The sequence below is a fragment of the Pholcus phalangioides genome, unplaced genomic scaffold, assembly GCF_987345545.1.
Source record: "Pholcus phalangioides strain wild (caught in Gottingen) unplaced genomic scaffold, Ppha-v1.0 ptg000009l_1, whole genome shotgun sequence".
NCBI classification, from domain to species: Eukaryota; Metazoa; Arthropoda; class Arachnida; order Araneae; family Pholcidae; genus Pholcus; species Pholcus phalangioides.
Window position 1 is genome coordinate 6028254 of NW_028301602.1, and position 18236 is coordinate 6046489.

The 18236-nt window shown below is 37.8% G+C and overlaps 1 protein-coding gene across 1 annotated transcript in view; it reads left to right on the forward strand.

Moving 5' to 3' along the window:
- LOC149081678 (cell adhesion molecule Dscam1-like) overlaps nt 1-18236 on the forward strand; it is a 205439-nt gene that overhangs the window by 122660 nt on the left and 64543 nt on the right. Inside the window, exons 15-16 of the mRNA XM_089237082.1 lie at nt 351-505; nt 3817-3948. Coding sequence (XP_089093208.1) covers nt 351-505; nt 3817-3948 — 287 coding nt within the window. The remainder of the gene's footprint in view (nt 1-350; nt 506-3816; nt 3949-18236) is intronic.

Here is an 18236-nt window from a genome sequence, read left to right on the forward strand (position 1 = left end):
CCGCGCATAGTAAAAGAGGAGGATGAGGATAGAGAAAATGGCCGGAGGGGTTTCGAAATGTAAGGGTGGGATGAGGATGATCTCTCCGCAGAAGAGGGAATGAAAAAAGGGAGAAACGGACCAATCAACCGATAGCAAAAATCAGCAGATCGAGGTTTAAACAAACCGGATGCGCAAGCCACTCAAGTTGCATGAGAAATATTCCTCATTTTCATTTTTCTTTTTTCATAGTTTCTTCAATTAGCACTTGCATGACACGAATTGTTTTTCAGATTTATATGAACAATTTATTTTCAGTAAATATCTCATATGTATTAAGCACTTCTATCGCTTTTTTATTCCTGTCTCAGGTATTATATAAGACAAAGTACGGCAAACAAAAGCCAGACTGTGTCAGAGCTTCACATCACGAGTGTCAGTCGATCGGAAGACACTGGGACATTGACGTGCTTGGCCACGAGTGACATCGGAAGTGATTCTGGTCAAAGACAGCTCGTCGTCCAAGGTACGCATTTTTACACCTCGTTTGATTTTGAATGAGACGCCCCCCCCCCAATGAATGAAAACATATAGATAATATAAAATAGGAAACCTCCTTTTTTTTTATATTATTCGGTTCTCACGAATTATTATTTTTGAGAAAAATAATCTGCATTTTCTACCAAATCGTTATCACATTACTAGTCATGGATCGTCGACAAGAAATATGATAGCATTGCAAATGATATACAGCAATCTTGCGGTCCTTGTTATTTAATGCTTTCTTGTTTTGATAACATAATTGATTAGATTAACTTAACTTTGAGATCATAACGTTCACGTTTGTAGTGAGTACTACTCCTAATTACCTCGTAATCCCTCATGCAACTCGTAAGCATTCCCTAGGGAAATATTTATTCGATTGGTGCGTGCCGAAAATGGTTGTGTGAGTTACACGCAGACATTTATATGATGTCAAAGTTATGCGTGTTTCGTATTCAACAAGTGCTGTCGTCTTATTTCCTAGCTATACCTTCTGGGGTTTGTCACTAATTTTGGACTGTTCGCGTTTCCATTCCTGCATTTCGGTCTGTGCAACACTGCCCAGTCCTTTCAATGTTTCATCAATGAAATTCTCCGTGACGTTCCGAACTGTTTCGCTTACCTAGATGACATACTCGTTTTTTCAGCCGATGAAGATTCTCATGTATCCAATCTCCGACAAATTTTTCGGCAGCTAGACCAATATGGTATAAAGCTCAACGTATCCAAGTGGGAATTCGGAGTGTCGGAACTTTCGTTTCTCGGCCATAAGGTTTCTGCAGCCGGCATCGGACCTCTACCCGAAAAAGTACAAGTCATCCTAGACTATCCATTGCCGAATACCATCAAAGATCTGAGACAATTTGTAGGACTTTTAAATTTTTATCGAAGGTTCCTTCCACACGCTGCACACAAGCAAGCCAGATTAACTGCTTTTCTCAAAGGCTCTAATAAAAACGAAAAAAAGTATATACCTTGGACAGAAGAAGATCGACAGGCGTTCACAGAAAGAAACCAAGCAGCAGTTAGCTCAGGCGACACTACTCGTACATCCTAATCCAAACGCTCAGATAGCCTTGTGTGTAGATGCATCGGATTACGCTATTGGAGGTGCACTTCACCAGATCAACAACAATAAACTCTAGCCACTCGGTTTTTTCTCCAGAAAACTGAGTGAGACAGAACAAAAGTACAGCGGCTATGACCGAGAATTGCTTGCTGCGTTCGCTGTTACGAAACATTTCCAGTTCATTCCTGAAGGAAGGCAATTTTGCATACTCACAGACCATAGACCATTAACGTTTGCCTTCAATCAAAAACCGGAAAAAACTTCTCCTCGACAGACACGACAGCTTTCGTTCATTTCACAATTTACGACTGACATTCGTTACGTGAAATGTTCTGACAATCAGGTTGCTGATGCTCTCTCCCGAATAAATGCGATCGAACTTTCCAGCCAAATCGATTACGAAGCAATTGCTCAAGCACAGACGACTGATCCAGAGTTGCCCGAGTTGCAGACGAATTCTTCATTGCAGCTTCAGAAACTTCTCCTACCTGGAACTTCAGCCGAAGTTTTATGCGACATCTCCGACGGAAGAGTCAGACCGTACATACCAAAGGACTTTAGACTACAAGTCTTCAAGGTAACTCACGGACTCTCGCATCCAGGAGTGAAAGCAACGCAACGACTAATCACTGAACGCTTCGTCTGGCCATCGGTCAGACGGAAAGACTGTAAAACATGGGTGACATCATGCATACCATGTCAACGGACGAAAGTGCAACGTCACACGGTCAGCGACTCAGGAACATTCTTGCTACCGAACGCAAGATTCGACCACGTACACATCGATATCATCGGACCACTTCCACCAAGCCAGGGCAACCGATACGCAATAACGACGATTGACAGATTCACACGCTGGCCGGAAGTAGTGCCTGTTGCAGATATCTCGGCGGAAATCGTTGCAAGATCTTTTGTGTCAACTTGGGTTTCCCGATTCAGCGTACCTAGCAGAATCACCACCGACAGAGGTCGACAGTTCGAGGCACAGTTATTCCAAGAACTGGCGAAGCTGCTAGAAATACAAAAAATTCGAACGACATCATTTCATCCTCAAGGCAACGGCCTTGTTGTAAACTTCCATCGGCCACTAAAGGCAGCTCTAAAGTGTCAACTCACCGACCGATGGGTGGATGTCTTACCAATTGTTCTCCTTGGCCTCCGCTCAACCTATCGACCCGAACTCAAGGCCACATGTGCAGAACTGCTCTATGGTGCCACACTGTGGTTACTAGCGGAGTTCTTGGTTCTGAGTACCGAGCAGCCCACGGATCCACTAACATTCGCAGCACAACCAGCGAACACCATGCGTAATATTGCGCCCGTTCCTACTGCTAACCACAATAAACTGAAGGTCTTCATTGATCCAGCACTTCAGACGTCGACTCACGTGTTTGTGCACAGAGATGCCGTGAAGCATCCGCTCCAGTGAACTTATGATGGCCCGTTTCAAGGCATGCAGCGGACGCCCAAATACTTCGTGTTACGGATTAAAGATAAGCATGAAACGGTGTCCATAAACTGACTAAACCAACATTTTTGCTTCAGGAAGATGTGCTACCACAAAACTTTCAGCCAGTGAAAACGACCACCGAACCTACCTATCGGAATGGGAGAAAAGTCCGATTCCCTGATCGCTATAAATCGTGACTGAAGTCACTGGTGGGGTAGTACTGTGGGGTTTGCCGTCAATTAAATACCCGACAGATGGCAGCACGGCTACTAGGAGAAGGAGAAAGTCTTTCTGTGAGGACACAATATATCTGTCGACACTACTAATCTACGAACGTTGAGTTGTTCGTCTTCAACCGTTGAGTTCGCCATGTGCCATCGACGCCGTCGCATTTCTCTGTGTAAATATGTTTTAATAAATAATAATATTCATTCCCGTGCCGCTCTCGCCTCAACCTAAATGAATAATCCCTGAATTTCCATGTTATATAAGTGCTCAAAATCGAGAAATTTCATCAAAGTGGATTTGAGTCTTGATTGAATTTACAAATTCATTTTGATTCAGGTGTGTGTGTGTGCGCGCTTGCGTCCTCTTTCCTCATCGTACATTCAAATCAATGAACAAAATTTTCAATTTTAGCTTGAATTTACTTTATTTTACATAACCCATCGCAAGCCATTTCGATTCTGCTCGATGTATTTTTCTCAGAATATATTTGATCAGCTTTCGTTTTTTTTTCCTTCAAACACTTTAAAACCAATTTCAATGTCTACAGGAAAGCCAGATCCACCAAAGAGGTTAAAGATAGAGAATTTAACCAGCAGGTCACTAACTCTAGAATGGGAAATCGCTCACGATGGAAACAGTCCAATCAAAAGCACTATCATCTACTTCATCTCAGATTCTGGTGAGTATCTTTTCAAGCCTCGCACCTAAATCACACCCTAATGCTGGAAAGATTTTGTGTCTATTTTTTTTTTAACTAAACAGAAAGACTGTGTTTTCATAGGCATAGAAAAGAAATTCACAAAATAAATGGTGAAAAGTGATGGATGATTAAATCAGTTCCCTAATGCAAAAACAATGTTTAAAACGGTGATAAATGGGTCCTAAGGAAAAAAAATAAAGATTTCTTCCCACTTTGGTTGTAAGTAGAGCAAAATGGTCGAAAATAAAAAGATATTTATTTCAATCAGTCATATAGACTACATCGTTAGTGCCGACAGCAGAGACATTTTTTTTTTGTTGGTACTCGATGAATGTTGTAATAAATCGTTTTTATAAGTACCTACTAAACAAGTTGATTATTTCGACTTTTTTTTGCTTTAAACTAATAAAATTTCATGGACTTTTGATTTGTGAAAAGTTTGAAGATATAACCTTTGTATAGCAAATTTTTGAGGAAACCTTTATGTCAGGGGTGCACAACGTTTTCCATATATGCGGTAATTCGGCCAATCGCGGGGCAGAAACTTGTATACAGGGTTTCCTGTAAGTTCTAATGCGGCCTTTATCTCATCAATTGTCCTTTGTACAGATATATTTTCCGTTTAAAAAATGTTCAAAAGGGGATTCAAAAACTACCCTGCACCAATTTTGTGAGTGAAGTAACAAAATAAGAGAATCTGAATTTTTTTACCGTCCCCCTGTTCTCTAACCTGGCTCCCGAGTGGCGTGGCGGAAAGATTCTCGTCATCTACCACAGAGAAGGTTGCCGTCACGTTCCCAGGTAGAACATAGCCGGGGAAAAATATAGGTAAGATATTTTCCTTTAACGAGCTTAAAGTGACCACCGATAGATGACGCCTTAATTTCCAACAATACTCATCAATTACAATATAGCGATATGGTCAGAATTGGTGTTTGGTGGAGTAGTGTGCAAAACTTCCAAGTAGAAAGTTGTTGTCCTTACTTTCCTGAGGCGAAAGAAATTCCTAGTTTCTAAGTACAATATTCACTGAGATATTCGAATTCAAAAATCTGAGAAAAGAGTAATTCGGCAGCATAAATGAGGAAAAAGAGTGTTGTCCGTTAGTTTTCCGAATTAAAAAATACCTCGGTGAATATTCCACTTGGAAGCACGGAATATTTTTATGTTGGATTCAAGAGATACAGGGCAACTACTTTCTAATTCTACTTTCTAAGTTAGAGGGACAGGGGACCGTATAAAAATTTAGATTTTTTTTTAATTTTGTGACAGTGTATTTTCACTCTGAGAACTGGTAGAGGGTAATTTTTGAACGCCTTTGAGCATCTTTCTGAATTGGAATCATACCTCTATGACGGATGGTTGATAAGATAGAGGCCGTATTTGCACTTACAGGATAACCGTATGATCACATAAACCGTATTTTACAAGACATTCTCGTAATTTTGACGGTCCCGACTTTCTTGTAAAATGTCCGGGTTGTTTTTTCTTACTTTCAATGCTGACTTTGATTCCAAGGCTTATTTTATTTCTGTAATCAAGAATTAAGATTATTTTTATGATTTAGATTCTTATAATTACCATGATATAATTTGTATCTATAGTTTTAATTAGTCTTATAAACATATTCATCTTCTCGCACATTTGTCAAATATGTATTTATTTTTTGATGAAACATTTTTACCCATTGTGACTTGGACACAGTGACCTTTTATTTCCCATCATTCATTTATCAAGAATTTTAGCGATGTTTGTTGACTTCACTTGCTTTTTCACTGTAAATAGCGACTTTATTTACTTTACTGGCTTATGGGAAAAAAATTGGCTGTAATTGGTAGGTTTATATGCTTTGACATTTTTTGACTGTAATGGCAAATTCACTTGCTTTGACATTTTTTGACTGTAATGGCAAATTCACTTGCTTTGACAACAGTTTTTGGTGACATCACTTATTTTTAGTAAAGAAATACGGTCAGCCAAGGTATTTATCATGGTGTGCGTATTGGTACTTCCCTGACGGAACAACTTTTTTGGGCCAACAATTTTTTGCTATAATAGGTGATATTTCTCAAAAGTCTCGATATCCGTATTTTTATCAAGGAGATATGGTCAGCCTAGACATTCCTCGTTAATGATATTTTTTCCCCGGAACATCTTTCGCCGGCTGGATGGGTTCCCTTGGCGAGCCGCGTTTAGCCCGCGGGCCGTAGGTCGCGCTTCGCGCACCCCCCCCCCCCCGATCTATATCATCCTCGAAGTAAATTAACAAAACCCCTATATAGGCTCTCAAAGAGTCTGTTTTATAACCAATTAACGATATTCCCTCTAAGAAAACACTTTGGACATCCTTCGAAATCATTTGTGATCGCAAATTTGAAATTATAAGAAAAAATATGAAGTGGCACGACATCCATAATTCAAAGCAAAAATATTCTTTTCATTATTAGCATATTTCAAAATACCCAATAAGAGAGATCTTATTTATCCTTATTATTTGATGATCGTCTTCAAAATTGTTGATGCGAATATAAATTTAAAAAAAAATTGTAGAAAGAGATTTTAATATTGAAAATATACACACGAATTAATTAATGTCAAGAGTGTTTATTGAAGATTTCGTACAATCTTCAGAGAAAGAACCGAATTATCGTGCCGTTGAATTCTATAAATAAACGGATGTATTTGATAGTGTTTTCCTCTGCTTTTGACTCGATATCGATCGGTAAAGCAGGATTCGGTTAAGTGGAAGGCACGGGAACAAAAATAAAATGAAATAAAAATGATTTCCACGCTGATGGTTACCATGAAGTCTCTGATTCTACGTCTCTCTCTCTCTCTTTCTGTTTGAATGAAGTCGCTGTCTCTGATGTCTGATGCTTTTGTCCACATCTGTCGTCTACGTGCCTTATTAAAAGAAAAGTCTCGTTTCTTTTCTTATCTAAGGTACTTGAAGAACCAGAATCTCCGCTGAGGAAAATACTGTCTTGTATACCCCTGAGAATATATGATTTTCTTTCAATAAAAATACAGAAGTATGAATTCTTGTGAAATACCGATTCGGGGGAAAAAATAGATTCGAAGACACAATGCTCACAAATACCCTATTTGGTCGTCATTAAAAGATACATGCAGCGATGCTTTTCAGTGCAGAATTGCTGAAAAAAATTCCATTACTGCTATAGAAGGATTTTTTGTTTATTATGAAAATAATTGGGATTACTAACTATAAGTATAGAACAGCTTTAAGCATTCATTCTTTTCATGGAGTGAAATCGTGGGAATGAAATAGATTTTATTTTATATACATCAACAGGCTTTATAATATAAAGTGAATGATTGGAACGATAAATATACTTATGTATGTTACGATGAATGTTATAAACCCGGTTATCATACAAAAAACCGGTAACTAAGCATAATAGCTGAGCATTTTGGTAAGTTTGATGAATTTCCCACTAAATTTACCATTTCTACCGACGGTTATGCATAATAATACCCAAGCGTCGTACGTAAATTTTATAAGTACTTGAAAACGTATCACTTTTACCAGTGATTTTGCAAAATATCGAAATATCTCGTCATTGGTAAACATAATAAATCGCAAAAATGATAGAATTTTATTTTGAAATATTGCACTGCTGAACACTGATTTCGTTTCCTAAAATATTTCAGTGATTTAAGGGTTTTGGGACGCTGATTCTGATTTTTTTGTTTTTTTTTTATCGGATTTGCTTTAGTTTTTGAGATGAAATGGAAATTAAATTTCAATCATAATACATAAGCAGAATACAAATGTTGAGAATTCGCATTATCTCAAAAACTAGAGCCAATTCATCGAAACAAACACCATTTTTGAAATCAACACCCCAATATACCTTTAAACCATTAAAAATTCCTGTGGAACATTTATTTTTCAGCAGTGCTATCAGTTTTCCGAAACTATTATAACCTGGGTTAGATTTTCAATTTCAATATATTCCGAAGGTATTTAAGAAGAAAGTGCAGTATTTACACACATTTTGGGCATTGCTCCACGGATATCGTTTGTTTAATACGTGTGGAAATATCATAGGATTTTTTTCATATTTCAATGTCACATTTCCCTTCTGAAAGATTTCAATAAATTTATTGAAATCAAATCAAATTTATTCATTTTCAACAAACACAGATTTTATAAAACATATTTATCATCCAGCGGCTGTGACTGAAATTGATTGTGTACGGATGATTGAAAATTTACATGATTATTAATGAATAAAATACAACTATAAAACATACGACATGAACAACAACATTAAAAAAAGACACATACACAGAAATATACATATTCCCATCAGAAGTTTCTCAATAAAATTAAGACAATTAGTTTCTGCACTTTATTCACGATAACAGCAAATATCACATGATAAATTTATGTTGGTGATGAATTCTAAAAGAATAACTCCAACACTAAATATTGTTCTAAAATTCAACTGTAATCGTTGAGAATTCAATTAAGCAAAACTCTTAACGAAAATGATTTCGAACAATATCAAATAAAAAGTCACCACACCACACGAAACAGTCAATACAACAACAAAGAAAAAAAAAAAAAGACTTTAATTAAAAATTGATATTTCAGACCATCCCTAAAATAGCTCAAAATACCAATTTCCCATTATGGGACTGAATGCGGATGATTATTAAAAATCCATAATGAAGTTACTAGTCAATAATGATTCAATTGTAAAAATTTTAATAAGTTAATAAAAAAATGGCTTGTGTTTTTTTATAAAAAAATATTAATGTAATTTTTTTGTCCATTAGTTTCCCTCATTAAGCTTTACTCTCATCTATTCCTTTTGGATTTTAATTAAAGGTTGGTTTCCCCTCCCTCTCGTCCTGTGTGTGTTAATATAATTTAATTTTTATTATTTTCTGCGAGGGAAAATGCTTTTAACTCTGCTCGAAGTATTTAGTTTACTCTTTCTTCGTTAGCGTGAAGCTCTTGGGATGCATATACATAATTTTTTCCCCTTATTTTATTTCTCAAAGCCACTGTCTGATTCAGGATATTAACTTAGATATTACTTACTTTTTTCATTTTAATGCAAAGATGGCTTATATTAATTTTTTTTTTAGCTTTCATTAGTCCTTTTTTTTTTCAGAAGTTCTTACGGAATGGTTGTTTTTTTTTTATACGTTGGGTTTTTATTTTAAAAAAATGACATTCTATTAATGAATTGCGTAAAAAAAATGGTTTTTGAAAGTCTGGATAAGATTAAGTTAAATACAAGGAAATGTCATTTTTAAATCGATATTAGAAATTTCGATTTTATGGATTTCGACGCAGCCTTTAATTTTGCTAGCTTTTCTTAGTGTTTTAATTACCCATGAAAAAAGGAATATAAAATTTTTTAAACGTCTTGTTGTGGTTGATACGAAAAATAATCGATGAAAAAATTATTATGTTTGAGAACCGAGAGAGCGAAATAATGTAGCTCATCAATGATCATTTTGGAAATCTCGCGACATTGCTCTCTCGGCCCGCGGAAAAATATTTAAGGGTGTCGTCCAGCACCTCCTAGAAATAGAATGCCTCCGTACGGGTTGCCATGAACGTCATTCAGATACCTAACAAGTTTGCCACATTTTGAAACACAGCATCTTATTTTGTTTTCTCTCATTTTGGCGTAGAATCTTCCTGATTGGCTTACGAATACCGTATAGTGATTGGATGTGGGGCATAGAAATCACAGCAATTCTGAGCCCGATCATTTCTTTTCCGCACAGCGATGATACTAGCACGAGCAGGGAATTGTTTTCCCTGAATATTCTGAGGAAAAATGGACTACTTACTGACTTCGCAAGCAGCGTGAGAAGGCCTTCTATCTCTAGGAGGTTGTCGCGTGCTATGTGTCTGTTTGCCACGAAATATTTCATTCTAAAGCCAAGAAACGCACAGTAGACGAATATTAAACTTTGAATGACCCGGATTTTTGATAGCGAAGGCTGTGACACTGCAATCACAACGAGGTTGTGGGTAAGGCAAAAAAGAAGAGGGGGGGGGGGAAAGGAAACCAAAATTCCGGCGTACTTATTCTTTATCTCACGGTCAGAGCGAGCGCAATCTATACAGACGTGAGTGAAAGGTATTCATGGAAATAGTGCTCATTGTCATTGCTTCAGCTTATCCTCGATACCTTCCGTAGCTGAGGACATTTATCAGCTGTGTAGACGTTATATTTGTCGACTGAACAGTCACATATCAGGTAATAGGTACAACATTAATATAGTGTCTATTAATTCAGAATGATTAGATTAATATAATGAATAGATTAATTCAGATAATCTAAGAAATAATAGACACAGTTTATTAATCTGTATGATTTACTGACTTGAATCTTGTAATTTGTGGCTGTGGGCCATATCAGTGACACGAGTGAGGTTCTTACAATCTTTACCAGACATCACCATTGAACATGTTTGCCGCACTAACAAAACTAGTGTTTTTTTAGACCGGAACCTGCACTTTATTGCTGATTCCAGAAGACAGCGTCCGACATTGTGCCACTTTTACATATCTCACCGAATGGTCGATGCGCTAACCCGTCGGTGGGAGACTCGCTGCTGTAACACCTTTCCTCTGTGGTCATTTTGCCTCCGTTACTGTTGTAAATCTGAGTCAGGAATGAATCTGGCAAGGGAAAACCGGGTATTGAACCCCGACACCTCCAAACATCGTTTGGTACTTCAGGTGGGCATCTTATCGCCCTAGGGCTACCGCACCCAAACATGTATGAAAGACATCATTCTTAGTACACCTATTCGTCAAATTTGAAATCCCAATAAAAGTTGAAGCTACCAGTATTAATGTGCACAGTCATCGAGTAATAATCGAGTGACAATCATTGGGGGGCGTAAATCCATACCGCACATAGGATCTTCTAAGATGGGATATGCCTCATTCCCTAAGATCACTATTACGTCACTAAGGTCCGTATTCACCGATGTTTTAAACTGTAGTCACAATTTTTGGATAAGATATCAATATAGATTGGTTAAAAACCTGTGCCACCTGTTAATTCAACCAATCCGTGTCGCTCTCTCATCACAAAATTGTGAGTATAGTTTAAATCATGTCGGTGAATACCGCCCCCTAAATCGTCAAACCCGATCGTGAATGTGGAACTTCGGGATTCGATGTAATGCGCATGCGCGACGTAGTTATTGGCGTGAATGTATTTCCTGGCAACGTTTAATGATAGATATACCTAATTTTACCTACGACCGGCATGTGCCAGTCGGCGTAATGGTTAGAACATGGGATTTGTGTAATGAAGGTTGTAAGTTCGAATGCACGCTCGAATTTTTTCTCAATAGTGTTGCCCGCGGTCGGTTTTTGGAACATTTTGTTTCAACTTATCAGTTGTGCCATATTTCCGTTTGTGGTGAGAACAGATTTGACATTTTCAGTCCGGGGGCAGGGGCCCCCTTTAACTGCCGGAGGAGCGAAGCGGGACGGGACGGGACGGGGCGGGGCGGGGCGGGGGGGGGAGCGAAGCCGTTTCCTGGCCGCAGGCCCACGCCGAACGAAGTTCGCTCTACAGGGGTATTTACTAATAAAGTAGTCGGAAACATGGTTTTGTTTTTGCGTTGTGATATTAATTGTATGAAAAAATTATGTAAAAGCGATATTGTTCATGAATCCTGTTGTTTGGCGATAAGTTGCCAAACATAACAGCCATAGCTCCTAATCGGTAATGTTCAGCTCTTCGGCTACTACGTCACGAGATAGTGTTACGAACTTTCGACGATAGATGGCGCGATTTGTTTGATAGAAATATCGGTTTAGCAATATCGATGATACCGGTTTCGGTAATGAGCGAGAAGGTCCGATTGGCGGAGACTGGCAGGGCGTGTACAGAAAAATCTAGAAAGTCCCGCCCCCTCCATACGGTAGCGCCGCCGACTAGGAAACTGTGAAAAAGAAATGTGTGGAATGTTCTTTTTCTCGAAGTTTCTATCTGGGTTATAAATACCGTGGCGCTCACAAGATGGCAGACTCAGAGAGACTGAGAGAGGCGAGACAGGCAAGGCAGGCACAAGGAGATTCAGTCAGTTGTGTTTAAACTTTGCGAGAAAGTTGTTAACTCTCTGATTAGCTTGTAAATACGTGTAAATTGCTGTTCTGTAAATAAATCTGTGGTTTTCCGTCGATCCGCTTCTTGTTTTGCAAACTCGAAGTCTTGTGGAAAATTATCCGGAACAATAGGTTCGGAGTTAGAATTTCCCTGGATCTCTTTTGACGTAATTGTGATCTTCGCCAATGAGCGTATCCCATGTTAAAATCAACGTACAATATGGAATTGTGCCACAACCTTGTGCTGTGGTTGCCGAGCACCCACATTATTCTGTAGCATGGACCCGAGCACCCCTAGATTTATTTTAAAAATCAGAATTTTCCACATAAAACTCTCAGGTCGAACATGTACATGCCTAAAACACTTGCGAAGCCCCTGGGTCAAACTGAATGTAGCTATTCCCCAATTACACAAAGAAATCTAAATTGGAGGAAAAATTCCAAACATTTATCTATAGTGACGAACTTTGAAGAAAATAAATTTAATTCTTCCTCAAAATTTCATTCATCGAAACTTTCTTTTTCAATGAATCCCTTTATACGACTGTAGAAAGTTATAGTAACTTCAATAAATCTGGATTCCCGTATTTCATACCGTATTTATTTCTAGATTTCGACATTAAAAATTCCGAGTCCACTTTAAGTATTTCCTGCTCAATTACTTTTGTACTGAATTTGAGAATTTGTTTTAGCATTTTCTTATATTGTTTTAAACATAGAATCGGAGACGTACATTAGACGCGATACACGAACTAAAAAATGGTATTTCTAATAATAATCAGATATATACTTATCAGTTATTTCGCTTTTCAACTAATTACGAACGCTCTGAGGATTCCAATGAAATAAAATATTCATTATTCTTTTCCAGAAACACGTAATTAGTCACTATTTTATTAGACTGGTTGTAACCATCGCAATTTAAAATTAAAAAAGTGAATATTCACTTATCAAACAAACATTAGCTTATTGGGATTTTCAATGATAATAATACATAAAATTAATCATCTAATCGTTTTGATGGCAAATTCTTCTGGTGAAAATATTGTACGACTCAGAACATTTGAATAAATTCTATTTCACGCATCATACCATTTCCTAATTGCTTAAGCCGACTCAAATATGTCTGGAAGAATTAATTCTCTATAATTTTTTTCGTAACTTATTATTATTTATTCACTAAAACCAATAACTTCTACAAATTCCCGCATTTCCAATGCTTCGCGTTGATGTTTTTATTACATGGGTTATAACGAAATTCATATTGATATTAATACAATAAATTCTAGTGAAAATTAGTTATGGAATTGTATACAACAATGAATATCAAATTAAGAATTCATATATTATATATATTTTATTTTTTGAAAAGAGAGAATTTTATTACAAAATAAGTTTAAATACATATTATCAATTTTAATAGTTGCAACAATGATTGTTACTATGCGTTGTCATATGTAAAATATTTGCATATATTTATTTCAAATGTTCAATTGCATATATTAATTTGCATATATTTTAATTCCGTCAACAATTTACATTCTCTCGTGTATTTCAAAATCGAAAGTATAGGAAATAAATTACATATAGAGAAGAGTAGATCAACTTTGCCCAAGAATATTAAGAAGTCAACCAACGAAAATAAGGCAAATACAAAAACCACTAATGCATTCCGACCCATAGTGGGTGAAGTCTGCAGAGGAAAAAAATATTTAACCACTGATCGAGTATCCCACGTGGGTTGAATACCAAATCTTAATTCTCGGTATCTCAGCAAAAAAACAAACACAAGGTCTCTTCATTTCAAACGTCGTGGTCAGAATGAAACTGAGACTATATGCGTGTGATAGTAATACTGCGTCCTGATTGGAACCTTGAAGCTACCTGATTGGTCAATACGGAGCTACCTGACCATCAGGTAGCTCCATTCCGCAAGGGTCAAACCAGGACGCTGCATTAATGTCATACACAGGCTCTCAGCTTCATTGTGACCACGACGTTTGAAGTGAACAGCCGTACTTTTTTCCGCTGAGATATCGAGAATTCAGATTTGGTAATCAACCCACGTGGAGAGAGAGAGAGTTCAGTGGTTAAATATTTTTTTCCACTGCAGATCTCACCCACTATATGTCGAAATGCAATAGGAGTTTTTGTGTATTTGTCTTCTTCGTTGGTTGACTTCCTAAAATTAGATGTAGTCAATAAATATAGTTGAAATATTAGATATAAGTATGAAAAAAAAATCACAGAACTCGTTTGTGTGCAATACGGATATACAGGGGTGATTCTAAAATTGTCCTTGCCGCATTTTACTGGCTAACAGTTTGATCGTAAAGGCATACTTGCAGTATTGCAAAAATTGTCAAAATAAAGAGTAGAACTCAGATACGTCATTCATGATGCAAGGGGTTGCATGGTTATTAAAATCCTTAAAAAAAACCTTTTTATTCGACCACCCTGTTCTCACAAACCCAATTCTAAAGTTGTTGCCCTGTCTTTCCTGAGGTCAACAAAATAAATCCCACGTTTTTGGAGTGCAATGTTCACTGGAATATTTGATTTCAAAAATCGGAGAAAAAAACAACAGAGTAAACTGAGGGACACAAAATGTCTCGTTTATGATGCCACTTGCCAAATTTTCTCCGATTTTTAATTCAAATACCACAGCAAATACTACACTTAGAAACATGGAATTTTCTCTTTTACCCTCAGGAGAGACAGCGCAACAGCTTTCTTACGGGGTTTTTGAGAACAGGGTGTCTGTTTTGAAAAGTTAACTTTTATATTTGAATAACTAAACAACCCCTTGCAACTTGAATATCGTACCTGAGCTCTACCAGCACATCCTAGAGATAGAAGGCCTCTGCACTGTTTGCCATAAACGTCATTCAGACTATCTAGCAAGTTTGCCACATTTTGAAAAACAGCATCCTATTTTGTTTTTTCTTATTTTGGCGTAAAATCTTCATGACTGGCTCACAAATACCGCACATTTGGATGTGGCGCATACGACATAGAAATCGCCAATTCTGAGCCCGATCATCTCTTTTCCTGACAACGATTATACTGGCACGCGAGCAGGGAATTTTTCCCCTGAATATTCTGAGGAAAAATGGACTACGGCACGAGCTCACCTTCGGAGTGTCACGGAGGCCTTCTAGGTGGTGCTGGTTGTACACACTATTTGGATCTAATTCAATTCGCCTGTAGGATAAACGGTTCTCTGTTACTTGTGGTGCCAGCTGTTAGGTATGAACCGTGTATAGTAATTGAAAAAATCCAAATCGGTAACAACCAGAAGAATTTTTTTGTAGAGATGTGGTGCAGAATCCGACACGATAAGTTCTGGTTATTTCTGTAATATTTTCATAAAACACCAATAGAATCTCAGATAATAGAATATGTCACTGGTCATGTTTTTTGCAGAAAAAAAAAAAAATTCTCCTTGTCTTATCTATCGCCATTTGTTGCCTTTGAAAAAACAAATATCCGTGCGGATTGTCTGTTTAAATAACTATTTATAAACTTTATTATTATTAACTGCGGTGGAAGGCACTGTGGTGGTCGAATGGTCATAGTGACAGACTCGCATCGCGACTACTCGGGTTCGAATTTCAAAGGCGATGGTCCGCTGAAGTTGTTTTTCTGAGGTTTTTTACGTCGAGGAGGGAGTTCGATTTCTCCGTTAAAAATGTCTCGGGGCAAAGAGAGCAACGGGCCTACAATGGTACAAATATTTAACCATGACACTTCACTACTCACATTTTTAAATAACACCAATGAAAAATGAGGCAACACTGGATACATACTCTCTGACTTACTCACCCTTTCCTGGCACCTGATCGGTAAATTGCCCGTGGCAATGCAATGTATCGGAGTTGGGAAAGAGAGAGCCTCTCAGAAAATAAAACTGCACATGGTGCTTGATTTATGATTGTATACGTAGATCATGGTCTTTCGCAAACTATTTTTATACTTAGATTACGATTTTATACTTATCATTTAATGTATAGTGTAATGTTTTTTTTTGTTTTTTTTTTATAAATAAATTTCCAGAGGTGCCCAGTCCATGAGAACAATGAACCAATAATGCTATATGGTGATGTGGCTTGGGTATCTCTCGGTCTGACGGTATATAATTTGCACTAAAAGATGGGGGTAGGCAAGGTCTGATGGGAATATGTTTTCTGTGCCTTGAATCACGTGGTAGGTACTGAAATATTGAAATTATGTCATTATCACTAGTTTTGTCATTGGAATAGCTAAGAAACGATACCAATGTCGCCTATTTTCGTTCTGAACTGCTCGAAGTATAGCGGAAAAAAAATTGTTACGGATCAGGACCGTGGGCCCGGTACCCAGACGGGAAGAGATATTGAAACCAGAAATAAGTCATTGGATGGAACTTTCCCATATGCATCTGAAGATACCATTGCATTTGACATTCGTTACGTCCCGAGATGAGCATTTACAGAATTTCATCACGCAAATTTTTGAAAAGGCTCCCAGTAGCGTCAGGCGAGCCCGAGTGGCATGGTGGTAAGATGTTCGTCTACCATCGTGAAGGTTGTTGTCAGGGTCCCGGGTTCGAACCCAAGGAAGGATATAGATAAGATATTTTCCCTAACGAACTCGAGGCGACCACCGATAAACAGCGCCTTCACTTCCAACCCATCTCACTAATGGCAGTAAATTGCAATACAGCGATATGACCAGAGTTGGTGTTTGGTGACGTAGTAGTATCGTCAGGCGATTTAAAAAACGTATTCACATGTTTTTCAACGAATTTTCCGAAAATTGCAGTTAGTGCAGTTGATTTTCTGTAGTTCTCAACTCCGAGGAGAGGAGGCTCGAACTCTCTGTTGTGAAGTCTTTCTATAGAGAGCAAAAATCATTTTCTACGGTAAAAATATTCACTCGTTATACCTCACTCATAGTTCGAAAAGTAGATAACAGATAGCGACACTATAACAATCATTACAACAGAAACAAAACTCACGTTTACAACACACACTTTCCATTGTGTCCTAAGTTCCGCATACAGACGAGGTGCATGTGTGGTTTAATAATAGCAGTAGCTAAGAAATGATGGTATTTAGTGTGAAAGATAGATAGATAGATAGAACCGCTCACAGCCCCGGACTGATGCAAAGCACCTTACTTCCGTTACCTCAAAAGAGGCAGAGTTGTGTCGGAAAAGTTAGCAAAGATTTATAGTGGTGGCTCCCCTTGCCCCGTGCTCGCAAGCTTCGAACCACTCGCGTCGTTCTCCCCATGAAGACAGCCATCAACTCGATGCAACGTACAAGCCATTTGACTAAAATGGGTGACTGAATCCAATGACTAGGGAGAAAAATTGCACGTGCGCCCAGTGGCACATAAGGGCCGGAGACCGCAGCCTGGGATTTCAAAAGAAAGGTGGAAATGACTTGTGGACAAGAAAGAAGAAAAAGAAGCTGGCATGTTGAAGTGGGAGAGATTTGAGAATGGTCTAAATACACAATGCATACAAATTACATATATACAGCGCCTCGACTGTGACGGGAAACGAAGAAACAAAGCCTCCGTCCACAGCGCTGAACAGTGTGTTCTGCTCGCTCTTCCCCTTACAGAACATGCAATATATACACACACAGATTACATACATAGCCCGCACTGCGACGGGAACAATCAAACAGAGCCTCCGTTGACAGTGCTGGGCATTCACATTTGAATTACATGCATACATTATTTACTTTACAAAAATTTCCCTTTTTTATACTATTGGGAATGCACATAAACATTACTATGAAGGTAGAATTGGGTACAAATATCACCCTGAGCTCATACAAATATATATTCAAGGTTACAAAATTACTATCATACTATAAAAGTGCGGCGGGAACAATCAAACACAGCCCCCATTCACAGTGCTGGGTGGCAGCGATCACATTTGAATTTCCCATACATATATTTACATAATATATTTATATAATATACACTATTTACATAATATAAATTTCCATTTTTATATAATTGTTGATACACATAAACATTACTATGCACGGCACATATATTGGAAAAAATGCCATAATGAGCTCATACAAATATTCAATTACTAAACCACCATCATACTATGAAATTGTATATACAAAAACATTCATAA